Consider the following 23,445-nt stretch of genomic DNA (forward strand, 5'->3'; position numbering starts at 1 on the left):
CTATGTTTAATTACCTCATGAATGCAAGAACTGGGAGTATATGTAGCCATAACTTCCTATGGATCAGTTGATAACATCTTCTCACTCTGTATGAAGTGCTTAAGGAATTTAATCTCACTATAGGATCTAGTTTAAAAAAAAAAAAAGTAAACGAAAAAATTGCTTTGCACTAAGAACTGCTAGAGGCTCTAGTAATGTAAATGAATAAATACGGACTCAGTGGTGTAAAAAAGAGGAGAAAAAAGTTAATATGAAGATTAAATGGTCAGGTATGTAACAATTCTCTAAAATCTGTAATGCTGATCAACTTTATTCACTCTAATTTCTGTTCTTTTTCTCAGTAACTGAAGGATAATATATGAGATGGAATACAGAGGCAATACTGTATTAATTTATTTGGATAGAGATTAAATTTTGAAAGAGTATTTCTATAGTTTATAATAATGTTATTTTATGTAGGTGATAACACAAGCCAGCGGGAGTGTTTCTCATCACACAATCCATACTCAGCCAGTGGGAAATCAGTTTGACAGAGTGGATGATTTTTTCATTCCAGCTACGACCCTTATCATTAACCATATAAGGTACGTTTCAGTTGAATTATAATTAAATTTCAAATGAACTATAACATTTTCTCCAAAGAAAATAGAATTTAAAAACCTTACTTGGGCTTTAATGGGGGTTTACATGGCAAAGCTTCGGTAGGGGTGGGGTGGGCTGGGCTACAGGAGTGGCTTGAGTGAGAAGAGATCGAGAGCTTAGTCCATGTCTGAGAGACATAGAAGGTAAGTTTTAGTTGAATTATAATTAAATTTCAAATGAACTATCACGTCTCCAAAGAAAATATAATTTAAAAACATTGAAAATCTGAGACCACGCCACTTATTTCAGTATTACTTTGCAACACTCTTCTTCATAAACAAACAAAATGCAAATGTTATTGAAAACAAGCTCGATATCAGAATAAACACATTTATTAGAGTTTTTCTTCCTTATCTCACCAAATGTTGAAAAGTTCCACTGCTCTGTGTACTAAAATGGAAATGTAATATCATCTAGGGTTTTTGTGAGGAATTGATAAGTGTAATATTCAGGTAATTCCCTAATTTATGAGTATAAATCTCAATTTGTAAATAATACTTACTAATTTCTTCAGCTGCAAAGAGCAGTCACCATATATAGTATTTGTCATATTGTATTACATTTGTGTTATATTGGAATCATTCTCTTAATGGACCAGAAAAAAACACTTTTGGAGTTTTAAAAGGAATTGTGATACAACGTAACTTAACTCTTTATGACCTGGCATGTCCTGCTCATTTAGTTCTTTCTACCTATTTTTTTCATCAGGCTCTCTATTTTTAAAACAAACCATGACTGAGTACATAACATAAACTCTGTTTAGATGCATGAATAAAATTGGTCTTATTTCACAGGTGCTGAGTATATGTTGTTAAAATGGTTCATATTGTAATCTATGCCAGGAAGCACTGTAAATTTTTGGGACCTTAGTTATTTCTCTCAGTGAATGTAGGATTGTCTTTGTGTTTGTCCGAAGAACAGATATGTTCTGGCTGTGATAGAAATACTCTAAGTATAGAAGAATGGAGCAAAGTTACCAGCTGGATTTTAAAAGGATAGTCCCTTTTAAAAGGAACAGAGAAAGAGAGTGTGAGAAAAAGAGGGCAACACTTAATACAGACATAAAGAAGAAATCTTAAATGAAAATCTATTTTTATTCCTCAGAATACATTAGTAAGAATTTGAAATATCATTTGCGTTTCATATTTTTTCGCCAACATTTCTACCTGGTAGGGATTAAAAAATTCTGCAATCTAGGATTTGTACATCTGAATATTGTATTAATATGTATTAGCACTTTGTATGTTTAGGACTGCTAGGTTCTTGGCAAGGTGACACAGACCTATTTCAGCTCACAACACCCCTGCAAATAATTAACTCGATTGTTCATTCTGCTCTTCCAAGTTCAAGTTTCTACAGAAATGCTTTTATTAGGATAATCTTAGTTGTCCTACAGTTACAAGACATCATTATGCACTTTTAGCTAAAATCTCAAATCATGTATGTAAATATGCATTTCCATTAAAAGAGATATAATTTCTGATTGCAGTAAGTGGTATCTTTTAAATATGAAAACATGCAAATTAGGATGATTTTACAGTTGATTCCAGAATTTACTTTCTACTTGCCTGTGATGAATCTAGTCTCCCCCAACAAAAAACATTTGGCTTCTCCTAAAGAGGTTGTTGATAAAAGATAATTTTTAAAAATTTTCCACAAAACTCTTAACTAACAAGTAAATTAGCAATCAGCCATATGCAATTTTAAAAGGAATGTGTAGATTAATATAGCTGAATAGTAAATTGACTCTTTAGTACCATTACCGCCACATTTCTTGAATTGAGTAGATAAATGCACATTGTTTCCCTGAAGTAATCTGCAGTCCTCACATTCAGCCTTAAAAAAGTATAAAATAATTCTGTTATATTTGGATTGTGTATGCCTTAAGACAACAAGTTACTGCTTCATAAGCTATCAATACTAGAAGTACTACCCCAAACGAACTGACACTTAGATATATTAAATTTCACATAAATAGTAAAAGAAAAAGGTGGATAGGGATGAACATCATACAAGGAGGGGAATCAGGATTGGGAAAAGAAAAATAAGCCCAATCCAAAACTAGTGAGGAACATCTAACTCAAACAATTTTAATTTATATTTTGCCTAAATAGGTCAAGTAGGTGCTTTCTGCTTTGCATGGTGAGTCACAGCTACCTTCAGCTGATGAATCTTTTCACATGTCCTATGTGCAATTTAGGAGAAAAGAGAATTAAAGAATAAAAGAAAACCCACGGAAATAAAAAAGAAATTTAAAATTCAATGAAACAAAGAGAGAATAAAGTTGGACAAGTGACTGCAGATATGTAATAAACATAAAAAAACCATCAATTTAGGCCTAGATGGGAGTTTTAATCAACAAAATCAGTTCAACAGCAATTAACTGTTGTTACCTACTCATGAGCTTACTTGAAATGCAAATAATCTTATTTTAGTTTTCTAAAATTCTACTTAATTCTGAGTGTCTTTTCTAGAAAAGGAAAAAGAACCCACTATTTAGACAAATACTGTATTTTTAATGTATTGTTTCAAGGGTTATTTATGTGAAGTTAGTCATTGAAGAATTTGCCTTACATAAAATGTCTGGCCTTTAAGTACTTTGATTTATTTAATTTTGTTTAAATAAAAATGAATTATGTGAGCAGTGTGTCAGGAAAGGTTTAAAATTAGCTGTATTTATCAAATTAATAGTGATGTAGGAAAAACTGTCTATTAAATCTAACTTGTCAGCAGTCAACAATAAAAATGCTCGATAACAGCATGTGTTTGTTAAAGACGTTAGGCAACAAACATAAAGCTTGAGCTTATTCTTTGGTGTATATACCAACCAGAGGAGCATTTTATGAGTGTGAAGAGCGAAAACAGCTACAAAGGCAATAACCCCAGTGGCTGAGTTAGCTCGGACAGTTAACTGCTCAAGGGCACTATTTACTCTTTGTTGGAAGTCAGCTCCCTGTGGCCATGCAATACCAGCCCCTTCTAGGAGAATGAAAGCCTTCTGTAGCAAGCTGCATTTGTCACCTGTAAACTAAAATTTTGAATGATGGAGCAAAAGACAGAGTGTGCATGGCTTACCAAATTAGCATTCAGAGCTAAACTTTCTGTCTGAATAAAGGCGTTTCTATGCAAAAAAAAAGGCATACCACTATGAATTGTTTCATAATACAGTTAACACAAACCATCCACTGCCATCTACATTGTATTACCATGTACTGTATGTTTTGTCCAATCAGTTATTCTTTAATCACTGTAAAGAATAAGTGTAAGAAAGATAGGTAGGGTTATTGATATGAAGGAACAGAAATAAGGGTGAATAACTTAAAGTGGATCATTATTTTTTTCTTTTTAATAATATCTAAAATATTAATTGCTACTAATACATATTTAAAACTTATAGCAAATTAATTTTATTTATAAAGTGATGCAATTATACATTCTCATTACCTATGTGGGTTATTTTTGTATATAAAATTGGAAATGGGCTGCTCATTATTAAAAAAGCAAACTCCAGGATTTTTAATGTTCTCTTGGGCAGCAGATAATTTAGAACACACTTCCCCCAGATCGGACATTTGCAGAGGTACTAAAAATTTTGCTCTGAAGTAAGAATAATTAATCCCAAGGAAAAAAAAAATGTTTTCCCAGAATTTTCCTGACACAGATTGAGGCGATGTTTGATTATACTTACAGTATAGTAGGAGTCAGGGCAAATAATTTTTTATTTGATAACCAGCAAGCGTAACATTCATGCTCTGAACAGCTCTGATGAGCCATCAAAATAGCAGCTAAGGAGGCATGAGCCAAAAGAAGTAGAGGAAGAATAGACCAATTCTGTTCTTATTTTTAAATCTTCTTTTAGAGTTGGTGAGTAGTTGATATGTATACAGAAGAGGACAAGAAAAGAAGCTTTATAGTTTTTGGGTGAGAAATGTGGTAGGTTCAGTACCATCAGTTAGGGGTTTTTTGGGGGGGAGGTGTCTCCCTCTCTTTTACGTTCCAGTCAAATTATCTCCTTCCACTACTGAGCTGGAGAAACAGTTTTGTGCTGTCAAACACGATTAGAAATCAAGCAATGTTTTGGCTGTTAGCCTTTTGTAATTCTTAACCATTTATAAATATATATATTTAAAGACAATATGTATTAATTTTAGTAAAAATCTACTAATTACCCCCTAATGATGTGTAGAGCACCCCACTGCTGTTTCCAGACAGCAAATCCCTGTTGGTACAGAGAGCCTCAGCTGCAGATAGATCAGGTTGGCACCCCATGATAAGGCTCTAAAAATGTAGGTGACTTTCTATGTGTTTTTTTTGACAAGAGCAGTTTGACCACTGACTCTAGGGGAGGGATTGTCTCATGCCAATGCCTTTGCATTCTGTAATGATGCAAACAAATGATCCTTCCTTTCCTTACAAAACTTTTAAAATGCAAGCTTAGAAGTAGTCAGTTTCCCATGGTTTTTCATGAGTTTCCTATGCCAGCCAGTTGTACTGCAATACACAAAACTTCCTAGTCAATGAAAAAGAGGCTATGGCACAAAATGGTAATAATTATTAATAGAAAGAACCCTTAAAGAAGCTTGCCCAGGGTTGTTGTTGAAGTCTGAAGATTTCAAAGGGAAGAAGTTATAAGTTCATCTTCCATATCTTGAAAAAAGCTTGTCCTGCTGTCATCATCGGCTTTGTTTTACCTCTGATGTGCACTCATTGCCAATATGTGTTGAATTATACCAAGAGAATGAATGAATATAAAGCATTGTTTTTCATGGGTGCCGTCATGTGCATGTTTTCAATGCACACAGCTTGAAAAAAAAATTTTCCTTCCCCAAATTGTTTTGAAAAGTTATCAGATACGGGGGCCACAAAAGTAGACAGGATGAGATATATTAATCTGTAATAAATGGTCCAGATCCCAAGGGCATTTTTTCAATTATCATTTGGGAAATGTATACAAAGCTTATTCCTTTTGTAGATGCACCTTTTAAGAATTGAGTATGTATATTTTCAATGTATATGGCCTTATACATTTACTGAGAAGAAAATTTTATTCAGTGAACTATTTTTTGTGCCAAAGCAGTTTAGAGCAGACAATGATCTTGTCCTTAATTGTCTGCTAATACTAGTCCTTGTCATAAAAATAGACATTTGCAATTAGTATGTGTGATGGCTGCAAAAAAATTACTTGTACAATGCTCATGAAAATATATTCTTGGAAGGCTAAGGAGCAAAAGGGCTGATTATTTCAGCTCCACTGTTCGTAAATCGAAGTGAACAAAAGATAATTGGAATAAATTAAGGTCTATCATTACACTGCTGTAAAATGTTTCAAAGCAATATTAAATGAACTCACTGTAATGGAATAACTCTAACTTTTTAGATGTTTTAATCTTTTAGCAAGTATTTTAAATGTCATATAGTTACCTGACCTAACAAGTGGGAGAGTGAGCAATCAACTCACTGGTGAGATGGCTCAGGATCTGAATTGAGTTAAAATAGTCTCAGTTTGAGTTTTTTCCCTCTTTTATTTCTCTGTTGTGTATGGTAATAGAGGAAGCAGTCTTTCTAAAATTATCCTTATTCATTTGCACAAAACAGTCCAGACCCGAAGCTTTTCTTTAAGAGGTAATTGGAATGTGCTGGCAATGCATTCCTGTGAACTTTCTTAAATGAAACCCATGTGGGGTGGTGATTCAGTAAATTCACACTTCATTCCAGAGTTTAAGCCCCTACAGAGGTGTGAAGTAGCTGAAGGACTGTGAGAGCATTTTCAGTATTTCTATGCAAATAAGCAAACAGAAAATATTATTTTACTTCAAAGTCCTACATAATAAGAAAGAACTTTATGTTCAGTGATTCACAAGTCACACAATGGAAGTGGTAAATGCTGAGTCAACTGTAGACAAAGAATCAACAAAAGAGTTTAAATTAATCTGTATAAGAGGCAATTTAGTATTTTAAAAGTTCAATTAATAAGGCACATTAGGGGAGTGGAAAGTTAGAAACAGTTCTTGGTCATCAAGCACCAAGCATATATTGTGATACAGGGGAAATAACCTGAAAGTTTGAGGAACCAGAGATAAAAGGTCAGTAGTACCAGGGCAATCAGAGAAGACCTAGAAAGTAACTGCATTTTCTAATAATGATTGTGGAATCTATCAATCAATCGTACATGGTAGCAGAGCACACAAAGGAGGTCAGTCTGGAATAGGGGTTCACTCTGCAGTCTCCCACTCTGTACGCGAGTAGTGCTGAATGGAAACCTCGTAGTCATTCTTTCCTTGGTCCATGTATTTGCCTCCAAAAAAGATGACCCTTCTGGTCCATAAATGTGTTGCTTTTGAAAAAGAAGGTCATAGGAACTTTAGGAAAAGATGGAGGGGAGACAGTAAAAAGTCTTTTTCTACATCTTTTTTTGCTTTAAATAGTGGATTTTACAGCATCTTTGCTCCAGTGGGAATATGAAGAATGAAAGATTGATTCAGTTTAGACAGTTTAAATGCTCTGAAATTTACTTTGTTCAACTACCACCATTGGCAACAGCAGCTACTGTTGAAAGAAGTGCCTCTTTAGAAAATGTGCGGGTACTCTTTAGTGTATCAAACCTATATTTTCCACTTCATTCCCCCTCTTGTTCACATGTCCCTGCCCAAAAAAGCTAGGAGTCCATAAATGTAGCCACTACATTTCTCCAAACTAGGAAGCTCACAGAATCACAGAATCTTCATGGTTGGAAGGGACCTTTGAGATCATTGAGTCCAACCAAAAAAAACCCACAACAAACCACACACAAAAACACACCACACCCATCCACAAACAGATACAAACCTGTAGTGAGGGGCCCAGAACTGAACACAGTACTCAAGGTGAGGCCTCACCAGTGCTGAGTACAGAGGCACGATGACTTCCTGCTGGCCGTGCTATTCTTGATACAAGCCAGGACGCTCTTGGCCTTCTTGGCCACCTGGGCACACCACTGGCTCATGTTGAGCTGGCTGTCCACCAACACCCCCAGGTCCTTTTCTGCCAGGCAGCCACTCTTCCCCAAGCCTGTAGGGTTGCCTGGGGTTGTTGTGACTGAAATGCAGGACCTGGCACTTGGCCTTATTAAACCTCATTCCACTGGTCTTGGCCCATTGATCCAACCTGTCCAGATCCCTCTGTAGAGCCTCCTGAACCATTTTTCTATATGTTTGCTGATAAACTACCAGCGCACAATGGTTTAAAAAAATTGTGCTGGGTCTGGCTTGGATGGAGTTAATTTTCTTGATAGCTGCCAGAAATGTGGTGTGTTTTAGATCTGTGACTTTGGAATAGTGAAAATTTGTAATTTTCATTTCTGTCTTTAAACATTTAGAATAATTTACTTTTATTCATTATATTTAAGCCTTCTTATTTGATGTCATGTTACAAACCTAGCTTTTAATTTTCAGTAAAGCTGAGATGCTTGTGTGATCGTATGAATCAAAGACCTTAAGGAAACTTCCGAATCTACACAGATAGATTGTTTTGTCTGTATTTCTTCTATGAGTTCCGAACTGTCAGCATGCAATGTTTTCTTGCGGATAAAATATACAAACTTCCATCTTAACTGTTTGCTTAACAGAGCCACCACCGCCAACTGCCACCTCCCATATTATCTACAAATCAGAACACAGCAACTTACCATGACATGCCTGATTTCTTTTCCCATGATAATCTTACATTTTCAATACAAATGTCATTTCTGGTGCTTTTATGTGCCAAAAATAATATTTTATCATATTTTTTACATGCAGAAAAATATTTTTGGGTTCAGTCTCATATTTTCTTAATTTGGGTCACTTAAAGTTGAAAAAAAAAGGAGAGAAAGGAATTGTGGTAAAGTTCAGGATTTGTTGTTTTGAATATTCACATATCCCCAGCTACAACAGTATGTGAACTTCATTTTTAAAATGAAGAGAAAAATCTTTTGAGACTGTTTTGACATATGTAATTTATCACCTTTGTAGTCCTTATCTCTACCTCATTATTCATTTTCTACTAGTGCTGACTATTTCTTTTGGCATAGATAAATTTGTCTGTGCATTCCATATGACATCTGCCTACTTTGATGTTACCATATTTTCTGGAGTGCAACATCTACTTAATCCTATCCTATCTTGACATTTAGGGCCATCTTTAGGAATGTCTTTTGTTCAGTGTGTCTGTGTAGCTCACCCTTTCTTTGACTTTTATTGCTTTAAAAATGAAGTGGGTTTTGGTTTTTTTTTTATTATTAAATTGCTAGCTCTCCTTCCCTACAAGGTATAAGAAAGAAAAACACATTTGCTGCCAAGACTACAAAAACACTTTTGCTGAGAATATGTTCCTTTTTGATATAACACAAATTGTTTCATATGATCCTGGATTATAAAAACCTAGAAATTAAGGTGATTTTCTTTGTCCTAAAATTTCTTGGATTATTTTCTTGTGAACACTCTAATTATTGGACAACACTTTGCAGTAATTAAAAAGTATATTGCATATACACATTGCAAGTGTTCCACAAGAGAGTCCTCAGACAATTCATAGACTCCTGCATCACTAGTACCCTTAAAATTCAGGATTTATCCCTACCCTGTGCAAATGTACACTAAATGTGTACATTATCAGAAGTCCTGGGCTATGCATGACATATTAAAACAAATCAGGTGTTCCAGCGAGATCTGAAAAAAACAATTGAAGAAGCCAACATGCAATCTTATCAGCTATGGGGAAATTTTTCTGGTTATTCTTTACACATGGATCATTTGAAGATATTCTTCAACATGGGCTTGGTATGGCAGTCCATTTCCTTCCTCTGGATCTCTACTGAGGTGACTTAAATGCTCTGCAAGTAAAATCTTAAACTGAAATAGTAATAAAATAAATTTTTTAAAAAGGAAAAAATGGAAGTCACAAATAAGAATATAATTTTAAAAGCATTTCAGGCAGTATGCTATTTTTGTTATTGATATGGGACTTCAGTTAAGAAATTTTGAGCTTTCTCTTCTAAACGCTTACATGATTTATCCAGCTGAGTTACAGAAGACAATTTGCATAGAGTCTGTCCCACAGGTAAACATTTGTGTCACTTGGGATTTTTCTGCCCATGTGAAAACTATCATAGTAAGAATGAGGATTTTGTTGATGGTACTTACAATGTCATTCACTTTGGCCCATCAGCATTAAATTTGTAGCTCTCATTTTTGAGAATCTAGAGCTAATCTTATTAAATATGATGTAGGATAAACTCAGAAACTATCCTTCCATTATTGTCCATTCCTGAAAGCTTACTAATACTCAATTTATTTTATAACATTCATTCCTGTCTCTGTTGCTTATTGTCTAGGAATGGAAATTTTTCCATTCAAATTCAAGCTCTGAGCACAAAGCTTAATTTGAAGAGATCTCTTTATTCTAAGAACATTCCCTCAAGCCTTTGTAGATATATTTCTTCCCTCTATGGTCTGTCTTTAAGTTCTTGATATCTTTATTTTTCTAAATAATGGTCAGTATGTTCTGAGAGAGAGAAAGAAAGAATAATTTTAGTATGTTTGGCTATCATTGCCTGTGGGGTCTTAGCCATCCAACTTGATCCTCTACACACTGAATTCCCTCACTGAAAAGGGAAATAGAGAGAATATGTTCACTTCTATGAGGTATGTACAAAGCAATAGCAAAAGAATAAAGATCTTCAGTGATTCCAGAACAAATCTGTGAATATCAGTCTCTGAAATCTTGGAACATGTTCTTTAAAGATCACTTCCCTTTCAATCAGGTCTCTCAGGTGATGTTCAGCAGTTGTTATCACCCCTCTGAAGCACAGCAGGCCTTTTGTGGGATTTCCCCTCCCAGCCTTTGCTGTACCCACCCGTTCTATTTAAATACATTTTAGGATCTAACCAGGAATGTTATCATTACTATGAGAATCTGCTCCCATAGATCTAGAAGTGTTAGTTTATAGATGTTACAGTTTAATATTAGGTTCCTTTCTCACTTACTCTATGAAGACCCGTATTTCTTTGTAACAATTTTATCACGTAAGCTTGTGAAGCATATATGACTTCTGATGGATTAGATCTCTACTGGCATCCATTTATCATCCTAAAAAGGTATTCCTAAATCTGCATCCACAATTAAGAATAAAATTAGTGCTGATTTTCATTGAAAACAAATCATATCTATATCTTAATTTTCCTCTTTCCTCCCACATCATCTATAAATTTCAGAGAATTCCTGTGATTTTTCTTCTAAATCATAGAATAATTAGAGTTGGAAGGGACCTTAAAGATCATCGAGTTCCAAATGCCCTGCCTTGGGCAGGGACACCTCCCACTAGTGCAGGTTGCTCAAAGCCCCATCCAGGTGGCCTTGAACACTTCCAGAAATCGGGCATCCACAACTTCTCTGGGTGAGAGAATGTTATTGAAATGGAAAGGTACAGATGAGATATTTAATGTGTGATTCTATAAGAACTCAGAAACTTGAAGTTTTCAAAATGCAGAACTTCTTCCCAAGCAAGAGTATAACAAAATAGTCAACACTTTTAGAAAATGAGAGCTGTCATCAAATTTCCTTCTTCATCAGAACTGACCTTTTCATTAATCTGACAGAACTGATAATGGTGGTCTTAATTACTCTTTTTCCATAAGAGTGAACCCACAACTTTCCGTTCTGTGCTTTTTAATTTTTTATTTTTTTTTACCAATTTTTTCCCCATTCCTATTTCTTAGCACTACTATGTTACTATTTCCCAGGTACACTATCGGTCATGCATTCCTGCTACTTCTTTTTTATAAGGCGTTTTAAAATATTTCATTTACAGTAATTGCAACAATAAATAAAGGTGGTGAAGACAAAGATCTTTTATAGATGTGTGTGTGAATATTTATGTTCACACACACAAACACTTACAAAAATAATTATCAAGATGTTATCCAAGATGTAAATATGCCTTTAGATAGGAAGATGCTTCGTGCTTAATGCTGTTATATGCACATACCAAGGAAGGAGAAAAAAAAAAAAAAAAAAAACTTTTTCTGATTCAAAACAAGAATATGAAGCAAGTGTTCTAAATGTTATAAAGCCCATCAGGAACAAAATTAGGACAACAAACTGCAAATGTCAAAGGCTGTTACAGTACCCAAAAGAAAGCCACCATTTGTGCTGATAAGCAGTAGCTGCTGGGCAAAATCCACTTAGCCTTTTGTTATCATCAAACAATCTCTTCTGAGCTGCAGAAATTAAAGAAAGGTCTTTTTCAGCAACCTGCCAGAAATGAACTGTTCTAGGCAACAATAATTTTCTGAATCCTGAGGGGAAGACTGGTATGCCCTTTTAATGCTGATAGTTTTTGAAATCAGAAACACTTCCAAGATGAAAAATGTTTTTATCTAGTGGTAAATATTTTATCTGTGAAATATACTAGAAAATGATAATAACAAAGAAATTGTGTATTTTATAATTACTTAAGTAATGAAAATTATTTTTGCAATTATTTAAATGGTAGGAATGCAATTAAAATAAAATGGTGTAAACAGTCTTCATCTGCGTACGCATATAAAATGAAGAGTAATTTTAGTAATGGAAATAATGGTTGCAGTGTTGTATGTTAAGTTCCTATAGAATCCTTAGAGGGAAAGTGCATGGTTCTTTTGTTGTGCTGCTGATGAACTCTCGAAGGACCAGTGAAGGCAACCTAGCCATACAGCTAAAAAAACCCATTCTTAGACCAATTTTACTTTTTCTTTTTCTTAATTGTTAATATTTCCTTCTTCAGAGCTGCTGTGGATAAATTCACTTCACCAGAAAAAATGTTTTGTATATTGCAACTCATTCCTATTTTAGAATTTTGTTTAAATGGTAATACTTTCCCATGTTGCCAGATTAGAAACTTTTTATATGATCAGGGTCTACCCTGACCCTCTAACAGACTGTTCATGGGCAGTTAACAGAATTTACTTTGTGTCCCAGATAACTTTTGGTCTGCAGATTTGATCAAACTTCACAGTAAATAGAGCTTTATCTTCCTGGGTTGATTTTTTTTTGCATAAATTTTGAAAAAAATAGTCTCTAATATATAGAATGTTGAGTGGCTTTAAACACAAATGCTTTTCACTCTGGATAAAGTAGATAATGTTTATTACTATTTTCTTAAATTAAGTTATACAGGTTGAAACATTTCTCTTTTGTACAACAATATTGCTGTTTGCTTCTTGTGCAGATAATTTTGATTGTAGCACATCTAATTCTCTTCTCTTTTATTTGCTTTCTGTGTCGAGAAGATAATTTTCTTTAAGTGTTTCATCTCAGATCTCTTTAAGAAATGTCTGTTGACTTCATGAGGGTGTGATGTAGGATGCAGGATGTGGATGTAGGGCCAGAAAGAAAAAGGAAAGTGGACATCAGGTTTTACATCATCATCATCCTCTATTCTGTCATTCTTTCTGAATTCAACAATAAATACAGGTTTATGTTGATATATTAATTAAAAAAAAAACTATAATGAAATTTATCCTCATTTATTGGAAAAAAAAATTGTAATCTTTTATTTTTTTTGTCTTTTTAACCAATGCTTTGATATTTCCTCTTTTGTAATGAATGCAGTTACACTAGTAAGCAGTATATATGGCTTGTCTAAAGGAAGAAAATAACATACAGGAAGCCAGGTTGTTAATTTACTGCTTGTTGGCAGCTCCACAGTAGCATCTTGCTTGTCTATTCTTTGTGCATAGGAGATGCAAACTAACTTGCTCTGAAGGGGGAGGGGGGGGGAAATGACACCTTGCAAAAAAAATTTTGAAGAGGCAGCGTCAGAATTAACATGACTTTGGAAATTTGTATGGAATATTTGGTGCATTAGTGATTCCTACTTTACTTGATTAGAACTTCCCATCAAAATAAGATTGCATCTTACTAATTTTTGTACCTGCAGATCTCAAAATTATCCTTCAGACTGAATAATTACTGGAGATGCAGTATTATTACAGGATGAACTAAAAGTTTTAAACCAGGAAATTTCTCAAACTTTAAAAACTTTTAAACTTTTAAAATATAGCATGATTACTAGCCATATTCCATTAAATTTAGTATTTCTTGAAAAATATTCATTATAATTTGCAAATCTAACGTCTGAATGAGTGATATCAAGAGTCATATGATATTCCATCTTGGTATTATGCAGTAGACTATGGCATTAGTTCTAGCGGATTATTGCAAATACTTTAATAGTGACATGAAAATGTAGTTCACTAAGGTACAGTGATTAACAAAGTTGCTTTCAGAAAATTCACCTATAAGATTTGCATGCAATCCTTAGAGCTCTGCAAAACACTAAAAAGATAAAAATGAAAGGCAGACTCTGAAGAGGTTTTATTTGTCTTTTTGATGGCGCACTGCCCTTGAGAAAATATTGAAGTTGATCGTTATGGTTGGAAAAATAAACGTTTTGTGGAAAGCAAAGTGAATTAATAGGTTTCTGTTAAAGCTACCCTTTGAGAGCTGTGAAAACAATCTTCAGAGATTCCTGAAAATTCTGGGAGGGACATCCTCTCTCTTTTTAGCTCTGGTTTGCATGGAGACTTACACAACATTCTTCTCTCTATCCAGGCACTTGTAGCAGTGCTAGCTGCTCCTTTAAGCAGTCATTTTAATTTCTGACCACAAGTGCCAGCTTTAATAGCATCTACAGCTGTATGATACCTGAATTTATTATAATGGCTTGGAGAAACAGACAACCCCATTTCAAGCATAATTGTAGCTCTCACATCTTAATATAGTACTAGTCATTTAAACTTCAATTTTCCAAATCTGTGCAGATTTTTGTAAGGCTGTTTTTTGATATTATGCTTTCTTCCTGCTAGGATGCTTATAGTGACTGTGAGGTTGAGATTGTAGGCACCTAAATTTAGGTATAAAAATACAGTGTATCTGTGTTTGTAAGCTGTCTATCTTCTGCTATAGTTTATGGAGATCCTGTCTATGCAGGGACTGGAGTCTAGAAGGCAATTCTGCTTACTCCCTACAGGGCTCTGGCACTGGCCATCTTCAATTCTGTAGATTCTGTTGGGTGTATGGATAAGATCTCTACTGGTGAAAACAGCACTTAGATGTTTAACTCCTGTGCAGACATGCATAGTTATGCATAGAAATGTAGAAGTCTGCAGGAAACGAATACTACGCGTAGAGAGTGATTTTTGTAGTGAGGAGTTGTGGTGAGGCAAAACATTCACAATGGCAACTCTTCAACCTCATTATTGCCCACCGATATGATCACAGAGTAGCGAACCAACTGCGCTTGATTAGGACTGCAGAAATATAGGGCATTTTGTTTATTTCAGAGCAGTGGGGATGTAATTATAAACAGATTGATATTTTTATGTACTCTGGACAGGATAGGGTTAAGCTATGGGTTTGGGGGTTTTTTTGTTGTTTTTTATTTCCTGCTTCATATATCAGTTTTTAATAAACCGATTAAAATACCATGTTATTAGAAATACAATACTCAAAATTGCATTGGCCATTGTGGCTCATTGTGTACTCATTATGCATGTGTGCTTCATCCAAAGTACACCTTTTTTAATTATAAGGTGTATTACTTGAATTCCTTATCAGAACCACCCAAAATTGAGCTCTGTGTGGCTTCAGAGCTAGCACTGCTATTCTAAATGATGTATGATACTGAAATAGGACCATTCAACTATCCAGTTCATTACCTGTGTCATGAAAATGTGTATGTTTAGCCCTAACTGGAGAGAGCAGGCTTGTCCCTTGGGAGGACAAGTAGAGGTCATCACTACCAGGGTTCATTTGACCTGAAAAAGCATCAGTGGGTTCCTTATAGGCAAATTTGGAAGATACAGGGTTGTGCAGAAAGCAGCAGTGAAAGCATTTGGACTGTTAGGACCAAAGCCCAGAATATGTGAGGCAAAAATGATTTTTACTTATCCACTTCTGGTATTAGAAGAAAAAACAGTCAAAGGATGGATGCCCTACTGCATGTTTTTCTCCCTATATTTCAACTGCAAAGTGAGATAATATACTTGCTATCTATGCATACATGTGTATGTGTATTTATGTTATGTAACACATACACTTTTAATATCAAATAATACACACCTCCATTAAAACTCTGCAGATTAGGAGTAAGTAAACAGCAAGTATGCAAGAGTCCTATTTCATGCAGTCTCAGCCCTGCATCGGTGGGGTTTTTTCCCCCTCTTACCCCTCCCCCTGTTCTGTACGATTTAGATGACAGATGTCTGAAGACAGGGGAATTCTTAGATGCTTAAGGATTTTTTTGCTACACACCTATACACAGTGGTAACAAAAAGGTAGCAGAATCCTTGTCAGTTCGAATCAGTGTTACATTAACAAAATAAAACAACTCAGAAGGTGAGTGTTTGCCCTATTGCTGTATCAGCTGCCTTCAGAGAATAGGCTCTGGACAATATACAACCTCCTCGTGTAATGGGTATGTATTTTCATTCGAAAACAATGTCAACCCTTTCCAGGTATGGAAAAGGATATTAGAGTCTGGCACTGCTGCAGTTCAGGCAATAATTACCAACCTTCTGGCACTGGAAATAAGTTTCTCATTATGCCTTTTCCCAATACTAGAAAATAGGAAAAATTTTGCTTAGGTACTACAGGGAAGAGATGGGGAGTCATGCACATGAGTGTGACATCTTGTCCTTCCATAGAACTGGGTGAGTCATTAAAGATTTCAGTCAAGTTTCTGTTTTTCAGTTCATTTACCACTACCAATGCATTACACGTTTTACCAATAATATTTCTATGATACATTTTTGTAATTAATTTATTGAAATCTAACTTCTTATTAGGGAACAAACCCACAGAAAACAGAGCAGGAAGCTGCACAAATTTTAAATTCTTTAATCATATTAAAATAATTTTTGGCATAGATAGAACAGTCACGTTACAAAGATATAAGAATAGTGAGATATTTAAGAGGAAAAGGAGTTCTTGTTCATTCCTCAAAAGCAAAATATTCCCATTGTGCTATGCAATAGTCAAAGCTACTTAGGCTGAATGGACTTGATAAAGAACTTAACAGGAATTCTATATAAAACCAACACTACTTTTTCAAAAAAACAATGACTATTTTTCTGCAGTAACAGGAGGATTGGATCTGGTTTGAAAGTAGCTCACCACCTTAAAGGGTAATGAAACAATAAGTATTTTGGACACTGAAAGGGAGCTAACTATATAAATCCTGTTGTGGGAACATACTCTACAGTGCACATTTTTTCGTAAGTGAAAGTCATGTTGTGTGCCATGTGAGGATTTATAATGAAAGATAATTTGTTTTTATACTTTAAGCCTGTCACAAACAATGTAATATATGGTGATGTAAATTTCATGAAGAATAATGTGAAAAAATAGATGAGATAAGACAGAGTAAAAAGTGGCAGTGTGGATTTATAAAAATACTACTCAGTAAGATTTCCAAAATTAATACTTTTTAAAATACAAGTTTAGCATTCATGCTTCGTGACGTAAGTTACTTCTCGATGATTGGCAAGTTCCTGTGAGGAAGTTATTCAAAAAACACTTGTTGAAAGATTTCTGATACTCTGACAAAAGAGAGAGTGGAGTGTTAATCTGGCTTGCTATATAGATTCCTTTGTTTGTCAGCTTGGCAATGAGAGTTTTCAGGTTAACAGTTTTACAGTAGTTAGGGAAATAGGACAGTGATAATTATGATAACCCTTTTGGGGGAAAAATGATACAATTCATGGGTTTACTGTTCACTGTATTTGTGTTACATGCAGGCTTACAGTTCCATAAAACTAGGACCCAAATGTCATATTTTAAATACATTTTAAATGCTTTAAAAATACTTTAAAAAAATTGCATATGTATATTGTGAAACTATATTGTGATAATATAGAAGTAATAATTTATAACATGTTTTTAACTTAGTCATAATTATCCTACTTTTAAATATGTGTGGGTTTTTTTCGTTACAATTAGGAAAAAAAGCCACTCATCCGTGAACTTAACTTCAGGGTTTTTTTAAATGCATTTTGCAATTAACAACTTTTAGGATATTTTTTCTGTCTTTTTATGTTAGATTGAACAAGTCATTCTTATCTACCTCAGATTCCATTTGTTTGTGTACTGTGAAGCTCATTAGCTTTTATGGGATGTTAATGGCTCCCTGTGTTGGGTTGACCCCAGCTGGCAGCTGAGCCCCCACCTAGCAGGAGCAGCAGGTACTTTAGAAGGAGTTGTATTATTGAACATGGTTTTACATGGCATGGAATATACCTCTGGTTAGTTAGGGTCAGGTGTCCTGGCTGTGTCACCTCCCAACCTGTTGCCCGCCCTCAGCCTACTCACCGGGAGGGCAGAGTGAGGAACAAAGAATGCCTTGATGCTGTGCTAACACTGCCCAGCAAGAACTAAAACATTGCTGGGCTATCAGCATTTTTGTTCACAAATTTAAAATACAGTACTGTATAGCCTGGTATGAAAAAAATTTCCATCCCAGCCAAACCCAGTATACTATGGGTACAGAAAATGCTATAGAGTTGCTAAGTATTATTATTCCTATTTCTCTTAACTATTTGTCACATTGTGTGGTTGAAAATCTTGAAAATTTGGGATTAAAATCTTTATTATTTATTCATATGGAGTGAGTGAAGAAAGAAACAATACCAGATTTCGCAGTTCTAGCATGTACTCCAGTTGGAGTGATATGCCCACAGGCTGCAGATTCCCACTTGCATTAACTGTAAAATAAATTACTGGAACTGTGAATATTTGCTCTCATGTCTTGCAGGCTTGAGCTGCACAGGATCCCAGTATGCACTTTGACAAATGCCTTTATATACTGTCTGATATTGTGCATGGTTTCACTACATAGAAGAGACATGAGAGTTGAGATTTTCATAAATATTGATCAGGGATTTATCAACAGTGGGAGGCTTCTGCATATCAATCTATATGAGAGGAAACTTTGCATTAAATAAACCACCATCTATCTATGAATCATTTGGGAAAAGTGAAGGTACTCTCAAGTATCAAACCCAGGCTAACAGTACATAGGTGACAGAGGCAACTTCATCATGTGATTATTGAATGGCTGTATTTTTTAATCCTTTTACAATACTGAATGCTTTTGAAAAGTTCTAAGATTATGGTCGCTTTGGGGGTTGAGTTTGGCTATGCACAGATTAGAATGAAACATAGAGTAAGTTCTTTACTCAGATTTAATATCTTTGCTTTACTTTCAATGGAAAAAAAAATAATTAGGATGGTGAAAGCTCAACCCATGCACTTACTGATGTGGTTTACTGGGACCTCCAGCAAAACTCTCTTACTAATATCAATTTTGTGAAATCTCCCTATTACACTGGGCCTATAGACACCACTGGAGGACAACATTTTGTTACAGCTCTGGTAAATCACCCTTTTTTATTACAAACAGCTTTTTTTGGGTCACCCAATCTACTAACGTGTAATCCAAAACTGCCTTTAATCTTAGTGACTTGTAATACTATTTTCTGACAAGTTTGGTAAGTACTATTTTTTTACAATTGCTCCTGCCTCCTCATCAGAAAGATGAAGGACAACCTGGCAATGAAAGCCAAGTCAATAATCTGATACCGGCATGCTGAGAAGGTTCTTAATACTGGACAGAAGGGAACTACAGATAGATTGACCTGGTGGTTAGAAGGCAGTAATTATGTGATTGGACAGTGGGCTAAAATTTATTTGTGACTGATCATTGCTGTGTGCAAGCAGGTAACTGTTCTGAAGCAGGTCTCTGTGATCTATCACTGTTCCTCTAACCTATCCACCATGATCTTATACATTTAGATCAATGAACCTCGAAGGAATGACCATCCCAGCCTTAGAACATATTTCTTCCCAAGTGAAATTATAGCTGTTGTAGTTGCATAGTTGTAACATCATACAAGCAATTCACAAATTTCTGGAATTTGGAGACCAATGATCAACGTGTTGTCAAGGGGGACGTTTATTTTGGAGATATTTGTGTGTTTGAAAGATCAGTAATTGTAAAAGTTATTAGTAACTCACATGTGAAATTCACAATTAATTAAGACCAGACACAGTGTAAATTAATTTTAGAAGACATCTTTTTTCTATACAGTGGATGTAAAAGTGGCATCTAAACCTCAAGGCTGTGGAAAGACAAATTCCTCTGCATATTACTTTTTTTGGGGTGTGTGTGTATGACCTAAGGTATTGCATCAAATCACAATTAATTTAATGAGATTGGAAACACTTGGCTGCTTCCTAAAGTCTCAGCATTGCATAACTGAGTAGAATAATATTAAAATCTGCTGTATTTATGCAATTTTGATTGTATGAACATAAGCCAAAAAATGGTGTTTCATATATTCACAGGCTAGAATAGACCATGAGAACATCTTCTCTGGCTTCCTGTATATGCCATTGATTTTAAGCATTTCAAATAGTCATCCAGAGATCAGATAATGAATCTGATATTTCTAAATTTACATCTGCTTGGATTTTCCCAAATCTTCCAAAAAAGAGCATAGACTTTACTTGAAGATTCCCACCAAAGAAAATTCATCACCCCTCTGATAATTTGTTGCAATTATTTATCATCCTTATTCTTAGAAAAAAATACCTATTTCTAATTTAGATTTGTCTTGTTCAGTCTGCAATCATTACTGTAATACCTCTGTGAAATGAAAGACAACATTAATAAACAGTATATCCTCTCTCTTCAGGTATATATATGTTGTAAATAAATAATGCCTGAATTATATTTTTCATAAGCTAAATATATTGGACTCTCTCAGACTATTGCTTAAAACCATTGTCTCCATCCCTCAAATAATTTTCAGATTTTTCCTTGTCCCTAATTTTTTAATATTCCTTTTTAGAAGAGCAAAAATAAAACAACACAAAGCATTCTTAATTTCGTCTCCCCAATATAGAACACAGATATGGGACTTCATTATTATTATTATTATTATTACTATTATTATTATTATTACTAACTTGTTTTTGTACAGTCCTCTTCAAGTCCTCTTCAAGGAGTGTACAAGGACTTTTGCGTTTTTGGGGTTTTGTTTTGGTTTGGTTTTTGTTTTATTTTGGCTCAGATCTCACTTTGATCTCCGTGTCTGCTATGATCCTTAAATCCCTTCATAGTTGTTACTTTTCAGGATATTGTTCTATACACATCCTGCATTCCTCATTCACAGGTAAAGTTGCTTAACTTTACACTTGGCTATGTTTGAACACATTTTGCTTAAACGAGAAACTGACTAATATAATGACTTTCCTGTAATTATTTACAACCTTAGTGTCCTCAACACATATTTAAATTCAAATCTCCTGTGAAAATTTTGTGAAGTATCAGATATGGTACCAAGCAGAAGTAAAACTTCCCTGCAAAATGATGATTCTGCATTGACAACTACTTTTTATTGCAGAGAAATTATTTTTCCTTCAGGTATCAGGTTTTATTCTAAGAAAGGTGTGCTCTCCTGATGTTCAGTTACCTTCAGCAAGGTTTTCTAATAAAAAAATTAAATTGGATTTGTCTGACAAAGTTCATTTTTCCATAAGACCATATTGACTGCATTATGTTCATGTTTTTCTGTAGTTGGTTCTCATTTTGTCTATTTTATTATTTCCTTGGGATATGCATCAAGCTATTCTGCTTAGCTGGGATACCTGGCTTTATCTTATGAATATTTCAACAATCTTCTTCTAGACTTTCCAAGTTTTCCTGTTATTCTGAGATTTATTAAAATCTCAGATTATTAAAAAGAGCTAGTCAACGCTTTCAAAATTATCAGGAACAAATTATCTAACCTGACAGATATATGTTCCTATAAAAAAGCTGTTTATCATCTTCGTCAATTGCTGGTGGCCTGGAAAATACTTCCTCATCTTCAGGTAACAAAATTTCTCATTCTTTGGATTTGTTTATTATACCAGACATGGAATCCTTAGCTTTCCTTATCGGTTTTCTTCAGTTCCCCTTTTCCCTTCTGTATCTTCCAGAGCTTCCACTACTTAGTCCATCCTTATGCCTCTGCCTAACAATTCTCATAGACTAAGAAGCAGCCACACAAACCTCACAGGCACATGAACAAACAGATCTCTTTTTTTATTTGTTCAGCTTCTCAAAACCCCAGCCACACAGCTCTCACTGACACAGGCAGACAAATAAATATATCAAACACACAGCTTGCCAAATCCTTTTACATACAAGAAGATTGGCAGCTTTGAAACTATTTTTTCCCTACTTCTTTTTCATCTGTATGATTGTACTGTTTGAGTATTTACACTTTTGTCCAGCTTTACTGAATTAAAATTGGGGCATTGAAACATTACAAGCAATAGAACAGGCTGAGAAAGAATTGTGTGAATAGTATTGATAAAATCCTATTGGTTCTAATAAATTACTTTTGGCAGCCGTACTTCTGGTTCTGGGGAAGGGCAGGTCCTTTGTGAAGGTTTACCAGCTTCTGACTTCGGATTTTCTTTTGGATTGATGGACCAAGACCAAAGGTATGATGTTCAACAAGGCCAGATGCCGGGTCCTGCACTTGGGTCCCAACAACCCCCTGCAGCGCTACAGGCTGGGGGCAGAGTGGCTGGAGCTGCCTGGCAGAAAAGGACCTGGGGGTGTTGGTCGACTGTCGGCTGAACATGAGCCAGCAGTGTGCCCAGGTGGCCAAGAAGGCCAATGGTATCCTGGCCTGTATCAGGAACAGTGTGGTGAGTAGGACCCGAGAGGTGATCGTGTCCCTGTACTCGGCACTGGTGAGGCCTCACCTCGAGTACTGTGTCCAGTTTGGGGTCTGTCACTACCAGAAATACACTGAGGTGCTGAAGCATGTTCAGAAAAGGGCAACGAAGCTGGAGAGGGGTCTGGAGAACAAGTCTGATGAGGAAAGGCTGAGGGAACTGGGGTTGTTTAGCCTAGAGAAAAGGAGGCTGAGGGGAGACCTTGTCACATTCTACAGCTACCTGGAAGGATGTTGTAGAGAGTGGGAGTCGGTCTCGTCTCCCAAGTAACAGGTGATAGGACAAGAGGAAACAGCCTCACGTTGCAGCAGGGAGGATGTTAGGAAAAAAATTTACACTGAAAGGATTATCAAGCATTGGAACAGGATGCCAGGGAAGTGATGGAATCATCATCCCTGCAGGTATTTAAAAGACAGGTAGACACGGTGCTTAGTGATATGGTTTAGTGATGGCTTTTTCAGTGTTAGGTTGATGGTTGGACTCAATAATTTGAAAGGTCCCTTGCAGCCTAGACAATTCTGTGATTCTGTTCCACACACGTCCAAAGTTCTGTCTAATTTTAATATTCACAAATACTATTTTTACAAAGTGCTTTCCTATATTGTTTTTCATAAGGGTATATTCTAGTTGTCTGTACTTGTTCCCTTTTTAGGACTTCAGTTGCAATGGTAGCTTATAGCATGGTCAGTTAGAAACTGTGTTGGGCCCTAGATAACATATTTTCACCCAGACTTTTCCAGTGGATCATTATATAGCCTTAGACGAGGCATTCCGCTCTGTTCTTCACTTGCTGCAGTAAATTCAGTGTATTATTCTGCTCACACAACTGATCTCTTAGTATACTCACCTCCAGGTGAGTGCATCTCCTAAGTGCAACAAATACAACACCAGGATAAGGTTGTTGCAATCTTGAAGCTGGTTTCTTTGGAGTTCAAGTAAAATCAATGACCAAAGCGGAAGCCACTAGTTAAATTGCAAGACCAGTCTATCCAAGATACAGTAAGCTTTTTACTTTTG

At 35.4% G+C, this 23,445-nt stretch overlaps 1 protein-coding gene across 2 annotated transcripts in view; it reads left to right on the plus strand.

The window, feature by feature from the left end:
- The window catches only part of FSTL5 (follistatin-like 5), a 302,213-nt gene that overhangs the window by 271,638 nt on the left and 7,130 nt on the right, over positions 1–23,445 (plus strand). For both annotated transcript variants that reach the window (XM_014945551.1, XM_014945541.1), the window contains one exon: positions 460–584. In XM_014945551.1, the coding sequence (XP_014801037.1) occupies positions 460–584 (125 nt within the window). The remainder of the gene's footprint in view (positions 1–459; positions 585–23,445) is intronic.

Source organism: Calidris pugnax, unplaced genomic scaffold (genome assembly GCF_001431845.1).
Source record: "Calidris pugnax isolate Ruff unplaced genomic scaffold, ASM143184v1 scaffold15, whole genome shotgun sequence".
NCBI classification, from domain to species: Eukaryota; Metazoa; Chordata; class Aves; order Charadriiformes; family Scolopacidae; genus Calidris; species Calidris pugnax.